General features: G+C 38.4%; 1 protein-coding gene across 1 annotated transcript; it reads left to right on the top strand.

The window, feature by feature from the left end:
• Nucleotides 10027-10749, top strand: LOC109947258. Its single transcript, XM_020557188.1, has one exon. It carries the CDS (start codon nucleotides 10027-10029, stop codon nucleotides 10747-10749), a length of 723 nt encoding a protein of 240 aa, XP_020412777.1.

The raw sequence follows: 16123 nt of genomic DNA, 5'->3' as shown, positions 1-16123 counted from the left end.
GGATGTTGCCAGCATAGCTGCATCACACAAATTGCAATAGAAGTTGTCATAGCCTTACGAGCAGTGAACCACTCAACAGGATACTGCAAAACTTGTTGAGGCTTAATGGCATCACAAATCCTTCCTCAAAAATAAGTTTACAGCGCCATTTCCAAATATACCAAAGACAGACAGCAAAAACCATGTACCAAGGCATATCATCTCATACAAATTTTCGGGACTTAAGGTTGTGAAACAGCCAAGCATCAAAATCTGCCACAAAGCAGATAGGAAGGGTAGAGTTAGACCCAAACTTACTCCAAATAACTGCAGCGAGGACAATTAGCAGAAGAGGCAAGTCCTCTTTTGACACGTTGGCATTAGTCAAGAGCTTGTTATGACACATAACCCACAAAAAGGTTTTAATCTTTGGGGGGATGTGGAGCTTCCAGATAAATTCCCATTTCTAGGGGGGAAGGTCTTGCCCAAGGACAATAGAGTAATTGGCAATTTTAACAGAGAACTCACCATTAGAGGAGAGCTTCCATACGCAAGTATCAATCCTACCTCCATAGAAGCCGGCATGAGTACTTCAAATCGGAGGAACAATGTTGGGAGGCAGGCAATCCTGTAAGCAGTTGACATTCCAATATCCATGCTCCATGAAGTCACTCACAGTAAGAAGAAGCTTAAAACGGTGGCAAAATTCTGTAAAGGGCCACAACTCACCCACGTGTCCGTCCAAACCAAGATGGTTATCACCAGCTCCAACTCTCCAATTGAGACCAGGAGGAAGAAGCTTAGCACAAAATAAAACACCCCTCCACACACTGGAAACACAACTAGTGTTGGGATTCATAGCAGCAATAAGATCACGTTGTCTCAAATACTTAGAATTCAAGACCTTGGCCCAAAGGCCCTGATCTTTCTGAATTAACAAGATGGGTCTTACACGAATTATTAGTGTGGAAGCAAAGAAAATTCATGTTCAGCTGGTCAAGTTTGTCACTAACGGAAACAAGTAACTTAACAGTTTGCATAGAATAAATGGGAATGGCAGCAATAACAGATTGTAGGAGAGTAAGCCTACCAGCCATGGAAAGGAAATGACTCTTCCAGGCAGACAACCTTTTCTGGACCTTCTCGACAATCTCCATATAAGTGGTCTTAGTGACTTTTTTATGAATTAAAGGGACTCCAAGGTATTTACCAAGACAGGCAGTGAGGGGAGATCCACTAACATTAGCAATGGATTGAGCAAGTGCATGGCTTGTATTTGGAGAAACAGAAATAACTGATTTCTCAAAGCTTACCTTCTGACCAGAGACGTTGCAAAACTCATCCAAACATTGTTTCATCACCATAGCCTGGTTCATGGAAGCTTTACTGAAAAGAATTAAGTCATCAGTAAAGAATAAGCGAGACACAAAAGGACCACCTTGACAAATCTGCACCGATGTCCAAAAATTATCATGGACCCTTTATGAATAAGGTGAGAGAGCTTTTCCATACACAAAACAAATATATAAGGGGACAACGGGTCACCTTGCCTAGGCGTAAAAGCCTCAGTTAACTAACCACTGAGGATAGCTTTATATTGAACACAACTAATGCACTTCATGATAACATCAAGAATCATGCCTCTGAGACCAATCTCCCAAAGCACTTCCTTAATGAAATTCCAGTTCAGTCTGCCATAAGCCTTAGATAAGTCAATTTTCAAAGCAATGAAGCCTTTTTTCCCTTTTGAAACTGTAAATTTGTGTAACATCTCCTGAGCCACAATGATGTTATTTCCCTCTTTTCGTCCGGGTAGGCCGATTGAAGGAGTTTTGGTCCTTATTTTAGATTGCGTAGGAGTGCCACCACTAAGCCACTGATTGGCTTGAATGGAAAAAGTTGGATCAATGTGTTCATGCTTCTGACTTCTAACCAGCAGATTGATCGGCCAAGCAAGGAACCTCCTCTTAACCTAGGTTCTTTCACTTCCTCGGGGTTGAGGATGGTTAGGTTTCGTATGGGTGTTTTAGTATTTTTGAGATTTTTAATGATAATAATGCAAATTAAATTAAAAGATGCAATTAAACTTAAAGATGAGAGTTAAAGTGCGACAAAGTAAATCAAAGCGATAGATAAACTTAAATTAAACGAAGAACGAAATAAGAATGATATAAATGATAAAGGCAATAAAATAAAGCAATTTGAAATTAAATTAAGCTTAAAGAAAATTCGATAAAAATTAAAAATACAGCGGCAAAATTGAATCTTAAAACAACATAATGGAAAATACAAGAAATTAAACTTACACTAATGAAAGTGAAGAACAAATCTAGTCTGCTTGCTTGGAAAATAAAAAAACTAGTCTAGGGATAGAAAATTGAAAGACAAAAAGTAGGTTTTGTGCCTGATATCGGGGTCCTTTGCTCTTTGTCTGATGTATTTCATAGAGGGGCATTCGTCAGCCCATGGGCTGGCCACTAAATGGCCGAAGGTCAACTTTGTTCAAAATCTTTCCTTGTGTGGCTTCCTAAATTCACGGAATTGATTCGAATGAGATGATCAGATTACAAATCTGATCACTTGATTCTCTCCTTCTTAGGGATGTTCCAGATTGACATCACTCTCTTTTGATTGCTTTCCTTGGATGGATCTCGTCATGTCCATGAAAACATCCGGTGGTTTTTGGGCCTACTTTCGCAGGTAGAGCTTGGGCCTCTGAGGACTTGGGCCTAACATCTGGTGAGACAATGTGGCCTCCGGAGTCTCTAATTTTGATTGAGCATAATCCATCGATGTTGGGTGACTTGAAATTTCAATAAGTCCATTCAAGAAACTTGGCCAAGGTATATATATATCGCGCAGACTATAATGAGTGGAAAGTTATAAGGGGTAAGTTAGAAGGGGTTCACTTTATAGCCATCAGATCAATCCAAGGGCTGGGGAGAATTGAGATAAAGTTTCACAATTGGGTAGGTGAGGAACCCAAACCCGAATTGAATATCCAGCACGTCCAAAAAGAAGAAGAAGAGGGAAACACGTCCGAAAAAGAAGAAGAAGAGGCAAGTTCGAAGTTTGAACAGAAAGAACTCATCTCTCTAAAACCCAGAGGTCTGAGATACCCAATGAAGGCAACGGCTAACGACAGTTGAAGGCAACGATTCGCCACTCCGTTCTCCAGACCCTGAAAAAGTATTTATTTGGAGTAGAAGGGGCAAAGGTGTGGATTCCAAATCAGTGAAGGGGCAAAGCAGTGGAAGGGGAAGGGGAGAAGCTGTATTCGTTGGAAGTGGTAGGTTCCATTTGTGGAGCAAAGAAATAGAAAGACCCCACACAAACACCTTGCAATAACCCATTTGGTGAGTAATTTATGGAATTTGAGTTTAGGGTTAGAGTAATGGTTTTCCCCAATTTGTACCATAAATTTTGTTGGATTTGGCATCTCTTCGTTGTACTTCAGTTGCATGTTAATTTTTTCTTAGGTATATGTTAAAAAAAGAATGAAAATCAAGTCAATCACAAGTGAATAACATGTCAATAATGATATGAATAAGATAAATGGTGTTGAATTGGAGGAGGCCCTCAAAACCTTCCACATTTGAAGCAATGCATAGTGCAGATTAAGAAGAGGCGGTAGAATATATATATATTTTATGAAGTAAATATGATTTCCTTTGTTACTAAATTTGCCTGAGAAACATTTGAACAGATAATAATAAACTCATGAATAGAACTGCAAAGCATTTGATGAGTAATGTAAGGAATTTGAGTTTAGGGTTAGAGTAATGGTTTTCCCCAATTTGTACCATCAATGTTGTTGGATTTGACATCTCTTATTTGTGCTTCAATTGCATGTTAATTTTTGCTTGGGTATATGTTAAAAAACGAATGAAAATAAAGTCAATCACATGTCAATAACGTCTGAATAACATGTCAATAACATGTTAGTAATGATATGAATAAGATAATGGTGTTAAATTGGAGGAGGCGCTCAAAACCTTCCACATTTGAAGCAGTGCAGAGTGAAGAGTACCTCTCTGGCACTAGAATTTATATATTTTATGAAATAAATATTATTTCATTTGTTACTAAATTTGCCTATGAGAAATGAGAACAGATAATAATAAACTCATGAATAAAAGTGCAAAGCATTTGAAATGAAGGTTGATCTATGACGATTGTGGGTGACTGAAGAAAAAGCTAGAAAGAAAGAAGGATGTGGCAATTGCTTAGCAAGCAGATAGCAGAGTAGATGCTTTGCTTTGCTTCCTTCCACTATATTTCTTATTTATTTATTTTGTGTTGTGTATGAGATGACAATAATTGTCATGTGTGTGAAGTGCAGAACTTGCCTACATTGCACTCACACGAGTATAGATCCATAAATAAAACCGGTGAAATTGTTTGTAATTCACATAATCATTGCATTAACAGGTATTTGCACAAAATTTGCCATATTGCTTTGATGATGTTAAAGCCTGTGATCAGTAATCCCTATGCTCATGTACTTTGTAAAATTTGTAATGTGCCTGGTTGACTAGTTGTGATTGTGCAAATACGTGGTAGTATATGTGTTCACGTTATTTCACATTGTATTTGAGGAAATGGGATCCAACGTGGAGCTGGTATGGCCAGAGGCAGAGGTATATTCGTCACGGGTGAACAACTGCTCACATGCAAATTCATCTCTAGCTGCAATTCGAGCGAAGTTGAGTGCGGAACAATTAGAACAATTCAAGACATCATGCTTTGGCCATCTTCTGAATATAGATAAGATTCAGTTTAGCGGGCAGATTGTGCATGGGGTTGTGTTGCGTAGAGTAGCGGGGCAGGGTGTGAAAGACTTGGATGGACTGAGTTTCTTATTAGGGTGTGACGTTGCTCAGTTCACTCGTCAAGATTTCTGTTTGATCACAGGGCTTCATTTTGGGGAAGTGCCTGAAGTTTCCAGTGGAGAGAGTGATGAAATCAGACTTCAGAAAAGATATTTTATAGACGAAGGAATTACATGCAATGCTTTAGAAGAAGCATTTCTGAGGTGCACAGAGGAAGATGACATCTACAAGCTAGCTCTTGTGTACTTTGCTGAGTTAGTGGTTTTGAGAAGGGACAAACATTTGAACATGAATCTAAATTACCTGACCCTTGTAGAGGACTTGGATGCGTTCAACAGGTATCCGTGGGGTTCGGTGTCCTTTGACAAAACCCAAGACAGTCTATTTTATGCACCAACAAAGTATGTGAAAAGCTTGGAAAATGAAGAGGGAAGAGGGAAGGGGAAAAGTAAGGTAACGGGAACAACCCGGAGAAATGAGAAGGGCAAGAAGGATAAGCATGGTGAAGCGCAAAGGAGTGGCTGGAGTTTTAAAGGTTTCACGTATGCTTTCCAGGTACATGGTAATAATGTTCATGTCAGTTATGTTTTGTTTTTCTTTAAACCATAAATAATGACTTTTGTCCTGTGAATTGTGTAGATTTGGGTATATGAATTAATTCCTAGAATGGTGGACCTGAATTACTGCAAGGTTGTTGATCCGACCGCTGTCCCGCGTATTTTGCGATGGAGAACTACTACGCCTGTTCCAGAGATGAGAAAGTTGAACAATTATTTTTTCCAGAGCAAAGAGGTTTGGTTTGCAGCCCTTGGAACTATTGATAAGATTGAATGAAATTATGAAGTAGAATGATTTAATATGACTCTTGTCTGTATTCTGAAACAGTCAGTTCAATTGCGGGCGCTATGTTCGAGTGAAGAGGAAATGAGACAGCCATATTGGAGTTGGCCACAGGATCGCCCTGCTGTTGTCTCGGCAAAGTCAATTCCTTCTTCATGTGGTGATCTTGATGAGTTGAACAAGGTGGTAGGCTTGTTGAGGTCCAAGTTGTTTCAAGTAAAGCGGGAAAAAGACGTCCTTCACTTAAAGGTCATACGGATGGAAAAACTGTTGGACCAATGTTTAGGTCCTCAGTTTGAGCAGGAAGTAAGGAGGGACCTAGCTTTACTGAAACAGAGGACGAATCGTTGTGTCGTCTCACATCTATTTAAGGGATATGGGGAAATGGATGACATTCAATGGGATGAAGGGCCAAGTAACAGAAATGAGGGAGAGGAAAAGGAAGATGAAGGGATTGAAGGGGGTGAAGGGCCAAGTAATAGAAATGAGGGAGAGGAAAAGGAAGAGGAGGGGATTGAAGGAGAGGAAAAGGAAGAGGAGGGGATTGAAGGGGGTGAAGTGCAAGGAAAACCAAGTGAGGTAGAGGAAGGGCAAAGGAAAAGAAGTGAAGGAGAGCAAGTGCAAGTAAAAAGTAGCAAGGGAGAGGAAGCCCAAAGACAGAGCAGTGAGGGAGAGGAAGTGAAAAGAAAAAGCAGTAAGGGAGAGAAACTACAAAGGAAAAAAAAAGGGAGGGCAAGGAAGTGAAAACACAAAGAAGTGAGGAAAAGGAAGTGCAAAAAAACCAATGTGAGAAAGAAGATAATGAAGTTATGTTGCTTGGGGGTGACATTGGCGAGAGCACGGAGGGGACACTGCTTGAGTTTACTGTCCGGGACATTGATTTGGATGAACCTACAGCTGTGCTATCTCAATTGAACGTGTGGTTGAATGATAAAGGTAAAGCTGTGGCACAAAGGGTCCAATTACGGAAAATGAAGAGGATCATTCCTATGTGGAAGATCATTGAAGGCAGTGAATTGGTTCCAAAAACTGGGGCACAGACAACCGGACTGAAGATGTTAGACCCAATGAAGGCGATTCTGCATGATGATCTGGTGAATTTGCTGAAACTTTGTCGGGAATGGCGCCACGACCCAAAGTAAGTCCCTTGCAATTATAAGATAGAAGCATGACTGTATATAATTTTTAATATACAGTGTTCTAAAACTGTTTTATATTCATAGTTTGGTGATGCAATTTGGCAACGTGGAAGCTGAGATTGAATTCTTCGCTTCCCTCGTGAAAGCTGATGGTTGGCTGAAAAGAGATGTAAGTGTAATTGATTACGCATTTGTTTTAATGTACATAGATTGTGAGATTGACAAGAAAAACATGTTGCAGCACATTGATTTGGGGTTGTATCTCATCCGGAAGCGACAACAACAGTTGGAGGAAGTAGAAATAGCGGACTAGACAACGACCGATGTTTTTTTTATGGTATGTCATCGGCCTTGACCAAGTGCCGTTAATAATTCCACATTTTCCATACACACACTAGTGGAGGTGTTTAACCATTGATTGTTTTGTATTTCACAGAATCACATTCGTACTTGCTTTGCGGATAATAAAAGAAAAAAACAGCAGCTTGGGTGGAAAATCAGAAAAAGTTTACTAAACGTTGTAAATGGGAAGGTTCCTCCGTGTGGGATGGATTGGCAGAACGTCTATAAGGTGTATACCCCATTTATGTTGACGAAGTACAAGCATTGGGTGGCTGTAATGATTGATCTGGTATTGTGTGAAATCAAAGTTTACGATTCAAAGGTTTCACTAATTCCAGATGACATCGTAAAGGAAGAACTCGCCCCGCTATCAATTACGCTTCCAAATCTTCTCAACACCATCGACTTTTATGAAGAAGGTGTTTATGCAAACAATTGCAGCCGAGATTGGTGGTGTCCGTGGCCAATAGAGCGTGTGGATGTTCCACAACAGTCTAATGAGTAAGCACAACTTGCAATTTAACTTTATTACTTTGAATTGTCAATTACGTTAGAATGTCATTAGTTGAATTGATCGAGTTCTTGTTTTGCTTCAGAGGCGATTGTGGCATGTTTGCGTTAAAGTACATTGAGCTTTTCAGTGCTCAGCTTCCGTTAGCTACTTGCACCTAGCACAACATGCCTTTTTTTCGGTTGAAATTGGCTGCGGAGATAACAAGGGGAGATGCTTACTTCCCATGATATTGGTTGAAGATGACAAATGGTACATGAGAAGGTTTTGGGAATGTCCATTCTCAAACTAATGTAAATACACAATAGAGACGTACGGGTCCTTATCGAATTCTACCGCTAAGTCCTTCATGACATTTACATGTTTGTTAACCAAACTGCATTGAATTGGAATTTTAAGACTGCATATGTGAATTGGAATTTTAAGACTGCATATGTGAATTGGGATTTGAAGATGGCTTTTTAAGTGTATTACATCATTGCAAAGTGATATGTCATTGTTGATGCAAGCCACCATTAATCGCAATGTGTTGCATCATAATAGGTGTCTAAACCGATGAGCACGGTTTTCGGCAGCTTAGTAGCATAAAAGTAGAAACAAAGACAATATACACAAAATGAACAACAATTCACTTGCGTTTCGACAAGCAATATACACACAACAGACAAACAATATACACAAAATTGGCCTGCCATATACAGACAATAGACATGCAATATACACATAATAGACATGCAATATACACACAATAGACATGCAATGTACACGCAATACTCCCTTAACATACACAATAGACATGCCCTTGCCCACAATAATGATGCAATATACTTCAGTCCCCAAATACACCAACCATAAGGAAGTCGTATTGAATAGGATATTAAACTTAACAGTTGCTCTTCCTACTAAAAGAAAGAATAAGGTCCGTTTCCCCCCTTCATTCTTACTTGAGTGATACTTGTGGCCCCAATAAACATCCAATATTGGGGTAATGATATTCCATATACATGCAGCAAACTATCAATAAACCTTCAATAAACATTCAATATCGGTTTTATAACTTGCGAAATGCATGCAGTTAACAAATATTACAAAATGGGTTTAGGGTCTCATTGGTGGTGCGTGCAACATGTCTTGTGCGGGAGAACTTTCACAATCTTTGAAACCGTGCAGTTAAATGATCATTAAAAGAACAAATAAAATGACAATTGATACAACTAATAAAACTAATACCAAGTCCTTAATGGACTTCAGCATGTTCAGCACTCTAGCATCATACGTGTCATCTTGATGTTTTGCTTCAGCGGAGGTTACATCAACCCATTCGAATCCATTGCAACTGGTGGCTCCCTAATTGCAGGCATCATATATGGAATATAATTCTGTCAGAGTTAGACATAGGTTTTTTTTTCACCCACATACATATTCTTTAAATTAAAACTTACATAGGAGGTTAGACACTTCCAGAATGGCTTCCCTCGATTTTTGTCAGATTTTGAAACCCGAAGCACCATTGTAGCTCCACAATACTGACACCTCTTTGTTTGAGCGGGAGATGAAGACGAAGACATGTTGAATCTTCTCAGTTGTACCTCTTCTCACTCAAATCTTCTCACTGAAACCTCTTCGGACTCATACCTTCTCACTCATAGTTGTCATTCATACCCCTTCACTCATAACCCTAAACTTGTCACTCAGCTCTCTCTCATCTCTGCCCAAATCGAGTTATATTTATTTTTTTTGGGATCATTTGGTGGGTTGGTCACGATGTCGACACCTGTACCGTCAGCATTGTGACATCTTTTAGCCCGAAAAGCAATATAAACTACTTCACTACCAAATATATTTTCTGAAAAATGAGGGGACACTGCTTCAGTTTTTTTAATTTATTTATATTTCATTAAGGCAACTAGTTGGATAAGAATCCGTCATTATTGGTTCCATTTTAATAACATTACTAGGGGTAGTTGGGTGTGGGAAAATGAAAAAGTATATGATGGGACCTTCTGTCACTAGTCAGTAATCCATCACATTTGTATCAATGAATTTGATAGTGGGATAAACCCAAAAATGGCTATGCAAATAGCCATTTAATTAACTTTCTGTCTGACTCTGTATGCACCGTTATGACGTTTTCCCTTCTTTTGTCTTAAGTTTTAATTCACTTGGGTTCAGTTTCTTTCAAAAGGGTCAACTTGGAAAAACCCCAACTGGAAACACCTTTTCAAAACACTATAAACAGAGGCTAAAACAAAACGTGTACCCCAAATATTATCATTTATCCCCTCTGCCACTCCTCAAATTGTTCCATTCCAAAAACTTTTCAATGAATTCGAAACACTTCACTACATTCGGAGGAAAGAGAAGGAAGCATCTCCATTTCGATATGCCCGAAGCCTTCATCCCGGAGTCCGCTTGGTTTCAAGTGATGTTATACGTGGCAACCGAATCATCGGAAGATCTCTTCCTTATGGCATCTGTGTGCCGATTGTTCCAAACTTTGGCAAACAGTCCACAAGTGTGGAACACCATTTCAATGGCAAAGTACCCAGACCATCCTAGCTGGTACCGTGCCAGACCTGCGGTCCAGCATTTCTTGCAACAATGCAGGGCTTGCGATAACCCTGAGTCCATATTTAGAGAAGCATTCGAAGGTTTTTTCAGGCACGGTAAGGTGGAAGCGTTGTATGGGATGTGCATTGCAGCCACGGCAGGCCATATGGAAGCGGCATATGTAGTTGGACTACTTGGTATGTCCGGAATTGGTCAGTCAAAAGAGGATGCATTACAATTCTTGTGTTCTTTGAATCAACGTAACAACATTGATATGAAAGGAACCAGGGATGCTTTGACACGAAGATTAACCACATCAAGAGTTGCAAGACATATCGTAGATATGTTTGACTATGGGAAGATTCAGTTCAGTCGCTGCAGCGCTTGTAACAACAATGAATGGTATTTTGTTATTCCAGGCTGGCCTAGTGAAGACAAGATAAATCCTGCGTTGTGGACTTGTTGCAATCGATGCAAATGGCACCGTGAGAGTATTTTTTGGTTCAAACTGATGCGTGAGTATGTTGTGCGAGGGAATCACGTATTTTTGCATTAGTTTTAGTACGAATTTACGGTTTTGATGCATTGTGGACTTGCTTCTCTTCACTTCTAGGTTGGCTGGCTACGTTGTACAAATGTTGTTTAAATGTTGTTCAAATGTTGGTATTTTGTCATAAACCGTTTTATATATAAATGTATAATATTTATTATATAGCGGAATTATTACTTACATCATAGACGGCTAGGAATGACATTTTACTGACACAGATATTTTGCTCACCGACCCCAATCTTCATATTTGGTAAACGAAAAGTCATGCATGGAGTAAATAGGTGTCTTTTCACCAGTGCTTGGGAATGACATTTTCCCACTTAGCATATCCGAAGGGATTTGGTTACACGTTTCTTAAGCAAAACAACAACAGTGAATGACGTAGAATAATTTTTTTGTGTGGAAGGAGTACAATGGATGACTTGTATATTTTCATATTATGTTTCAAAACATCCCTTCAACCTAAAAAATAAAAAAATTAACAAATAGAAGAACAGAGAAACCGATGAGCACTACAAATGGCCTATTCGCACGGAAAATAAAATTGTTTTCAACAAGTTGGACTAAATATAATTAACAAATGGACAGTGTAAAAAGTAATATCATAATAATTATAATAATTGTGGATAAATAATAATAAAATACTAATGTAGCATAACCATGAAACAGGGAATTCAGTAGGAAGATGAAGTCTCAATAACTTCGTAGAAATTTCGGATCGTTTTTCTAATTTTTGTGTATTTAGTTCTGAATTTTCCAAGAAAAAAGGTAATAACATAATAACTTAGGGTAAAATGGGAGGATGTGGCCATGTTGACTGACGTACACTTGTGCAAGTAGTCAAAAGTGACGGGCTGAGATCGCGCCAGGTGTCATCTTCTTTTCAATTTTGGATTCTTTTGTTAAAAAGTCTTTGAAACTAGGTAATAAATAGTAGAAAAATCCTAAAAATGCCCCAAAAATTACTCCGGCCTCCTTGTGACGTCATAAAACTAGGAGAAACTATAAATCATTCGTCTCGCAATGAAATAATCCAAATTGTTTTACATAACTCACTTTCCTCTTAACCCTAAGTATTGATGTTTGTTAACTTAAACTTCAATAACCTACTTCAACAAGCATCTCCCGTTAATGTTGGGAATAATTGTCTAAAATGCGTAACAATGAATCGGAGAATTCAGCAAGGGAGATGGAGTGTCAATGAGTTTGTAGCAATTTTCGGAAATAATTTTGAATTTTTGTGTATTTAGTTCTGAATTTTCAAAGAAAAAAGGTAATAAAATAATAATTTAGGGTAAAATGGGAGGATGTGGCTATGTTGACTGACGTACACTTGTGCAAGTAGTCAAAAGTGACGGGCTGAGATCGCGCCAGGTGTCATCTTCTTTTCAATTTTGGATTCTCTTGTTAAAAAGTCTTTGAAACTAGGTAATAAATAGTAGAAAAATCCTAAAAATGCCCCAAAAATTACTCCGGCCTCCTTGTGATGTCATAAAACTAGGAGAACCTATAAATCATTCGTCTCGCAATGAAATAATCCAAATTGTTTTACATAACTCACTTTCCTCTTAACCCTAAGTATTGATGTTTGTTAACTTAAACTTCAATAACCTACTTCAACAAGCATCTCCCGTTAATGTTGGGAATAATTGTCTAAAATGCGTAACAATGAATCGGAGAATTCAGCAAGGGAGATGGAGTGTCAATGAGTTCGTAGCAATTTTTGGAAATAATTTTGAATTTTTGTGTATTTAGTTCTGAATTTTCTAAGACAAAGTAATAAAATAATAATTTAGGATAAAATGGGAGGCTGTGGCCATGTTGACTAACGTACACTTGTGCAAGTAGTCAAAAGTGACGGGCTGAGATCACGCCAGGTGTCCTCTTGCTATTATTTTGGCTTTTTTAGTGCAACAATCTGTGGAAATAGGTAAAAAATTCTACGAAAATCCAAAAAATACCCGGAAAATGAGAAAATCAAAATTATTTGTACATAACTCACTTTCCTCTTAACCCTAATTCACGTTAACACGTATATTTCGGATAATATTCAATATATAATTTGTAATAATACAATATTTAGTTTGACTATATACAATAATATGTTTTGTTATAATAATGTACATCCATAATAATTGCACATGCTTTGAAGCCATCATTGCAACTAGGCCTAGGGCTTTCAAGACGTCAGTTCGTATTCAATAAGTTGTCCACATGCAACTGCACCTAGAGTTTTCAACACGTCAGAGGTATTCAATAAGTTGTCCACATGCAACTGCACCTCGAGGAAACTTAACACGTCAGAAGTATTCAATAAGTTGTCCATATGACGCAGCATTGGGAATCAGTAATATATTTTCAATCATGTCCAATCACATAAAATAATGCCATACTTTTTGTCAATAACCTCACACAAGTGAAGCAATTTTAAAACCCTTAGTTAATATTTGTCCTAGTCTATATGAGTGATTATATAATCAGTCTGCATTTTTTTGCACAGTATATGTTAACTTTGAGAGGGATTCCACAAACATAAAATATAAAGAAAGCAAGAAATAGTAGGAGATGAACCAGTACAAAAAACAATATATAAATGGTACATAATAATTCCATAACCTTGTCACAAACACACTCACAAAAGCTTTTCCATAAACCTTGTCCTAACATATAATAAATAAAGGCAACATTGCATATGATGCAACCATGTCCAAATCTGATACGTGATCAACAAAAAATGGACATGGCAGCAACATATGACTGAAGTAGATGGGCTCTTTGCATCTTGTGTTTTCGTAATTAAAGACATCAAAATATTAAGGTTTAAATCTTCCATAGTAGTTAGCATCAAAATAGCTTTGAAGCAGAGTGTAACGAAAATTCCAATTCCAGTGATTTGCCTTTGCTCAAACACGAGAACCAAAATGGTTACTTCCCTTGCTGAGTATATTTGGTGACGTCGAAAACGGTAATAGATGACCAATCAAACCCGGGTACGACGAGTTTTGCATAGGATCGGAAGTAGTCGAATCCAGCTTGCATCACACGCTTCTTTGACTCCACTGCATTAGATGAGTTCTTGTATTTTTTAACAGCTACACTCCGAAGTCGTTTGTGTCTACGCTTCATGCACTGCAACTTCGCCCTATCCAGATTGGCCTGCCTTTTGTCATCTTCAATTTGGCCTTCAACAAATTCCAAACGTGCCCTTGCCCTTTGGATTTCATCACCAAGTTGAAGATGCCTCTCCTTCCAAAAAGCAACAACTCTTTCAGACTCAAAACTTCCAACAAAATGGTCATTCTGTCTAGGAATGTGACATTGCTTGTCTGGTGACTCACTTGCGTGTCGAAGGCGGTCTTTGTTTGGAGGGGTGTTTATTATGCTCACATCAAACTTGGTTAGTAAATCTATTGTTTGGGGGCAATGAGTTTGTTTGCTTGAGAGAGTATCAGTAGATGGAGACAGATTCGGTGGAGGAGTGAGTTTTGTGTGGAAGGGGAATTTATATGAAAGGGGTGATAGTAATACCAAGAAAAGGGTTCCCGCCAAAAAATATTTGGTTGACAATGTAGAAATTAATTTTTGGTCTGATACAATCTAAGTTTAATCCTAACTAGTTTGGTTGAGTTAACTAAGTAGATGTCACTTCCATTGAGTTTCTTTCAACCACTATCAGTGGTGTAAGGAGAGTGTGAGGTTGACATGCTTGAAAAGCAAAAGCTGACACCTATTTTTAAAAAATTCCCTCCAAAAAGTACATATGTTGACTACACACAAGCTTTGGTATGTTGGTCTATAAACCTATGTTCCCTTTCTCAAACGAAATTGCATATGCAATCCTCATCCTCCCAAAACAAAGAGGATTATTGAAGCATGTCAACCTCTTCAGGCGCCAACAACACAATCGAAGATGACAAATTGGAGTCGCAGGTTCTATTTCCACATTGTACTCGCCGACCCCTTCCTTTTTCAACATCATTTGGGAGTGAGGGGGACTCCGATGATCCATTAGAGGCAATACATGCAGTCAGTGGCAAGCTGGATTATAATTCCAGACTGATCAATTCATGGCAAGAGAAATGTGTTGAAGACGAGGCAATTTTGGCTGATCTTAACATTAGAGTGAACAAAGCGTTCTCCCAAAAGAACAAGTACTTGAAGCTGAGTCATAAAAGGAAGCTGAAAGCTGAGGAGTTGGATACAGTAATGAATGATGAAATGAAAGGTTGTTTGATGAACCATATGCGATGCAAAGAGCACCATAGTGAACTGGAGTTGGCATTCAACGAAGGATTCGACAAATTCCGAGCATTTGCGGCAACTACTCATACAAGTTATGATTGGAACTATGTGTCCCCTGATGCTGTGAGAGAGATACTAGACGATGGGGGTGACATGAATGAGCATAAGCACGTCAAAGCTGCTCGGAAGAAGCCGATCGATACGACTAAGTGATTGCGGCTACCGCTGTTCAGTTGGTTGAGGGTGACCGTGGTATTGCACATATACTCCCTTAATATCATTATCTAATTTAAAATAACACAAATATCAGTTTCATTTACTTCATATATAATTATTGGGACTATGTATTGCAAGTCATCATGTGTTATAATGTCTAACATTATATTTTGCAAATATGGAAATATTATTCAACAAGCAGTCAATATCACAGCAAGCCGGGATCAGTAAATGTTCCTTATCATGTCCATTTACATTAAAGAGCTGGCGTACTAATGTGTTCAAAAAAAACTGACACGTGAGTCGTAAGTAACATAACATGTGCTATACATTGTTTAGTGAATGGTTTTTGGTTTATTTATATATAATAAAATTCCAAATATTGCTGAAGATTTATTTCGTCTATATCACTAGGGATATGAGTGGCCATAAGCATGTGACACCTGCTAAGAAGAAGCTGACCAGTACGACCGAGTGATTGTGGCTACCGTTGTTCAGTTGGTTGGGGAGATTGTGGTATTGCTAAGAGGGAGCACATAATATTTTTGCAATCAAATGTTCTTTTGTGTGTGGAATTATGAGTATTTATGTAAGTTAGTGTACCCTTTAATATTTTTCACCTAAGTATCGAAATGTAATTAGCTGCAATGTTATGTTTCTTTTTTACACGCTACTTTCTATTTGCTCTGTTCCAACAAAGTGCTTCAAGTATCCTTCAGTTACAAAAGTGTACAAAATCGTGCCCCTAATAACCAGTCGGAAAAAGTGGCTACTGCTGGAAATGATTACTGGTAATGGAAACAACAGCTGGCTGCTGGAAATGCTGCATTAGCCTGAGGATTTGAAAAATGAATCTCTGTTAAAACATAATTCACCCTAAACTGCCCATTTTACATGGTAAAAGTCATTGCTTCTTCACA

This window comes from Prunus persica, chromosome G2 (genome assembly GCF_000346465.2).
Source record: "Prunus persica cultivar Lovell chromosome G2, Prunus_persica_NCBIv2, whole genome shotgun sequence".
Lineage (NCBI taxonomy): Eukaryota > Viridiplantae > Streptophyta > Magnoliopsida > Rosales > Rosaceae > Prunus > Prunus persica.
Note: the sequence above shows the minus strand (reverse complement) of the source record. Positions and strands in the feature narration are given on the sequence as shown.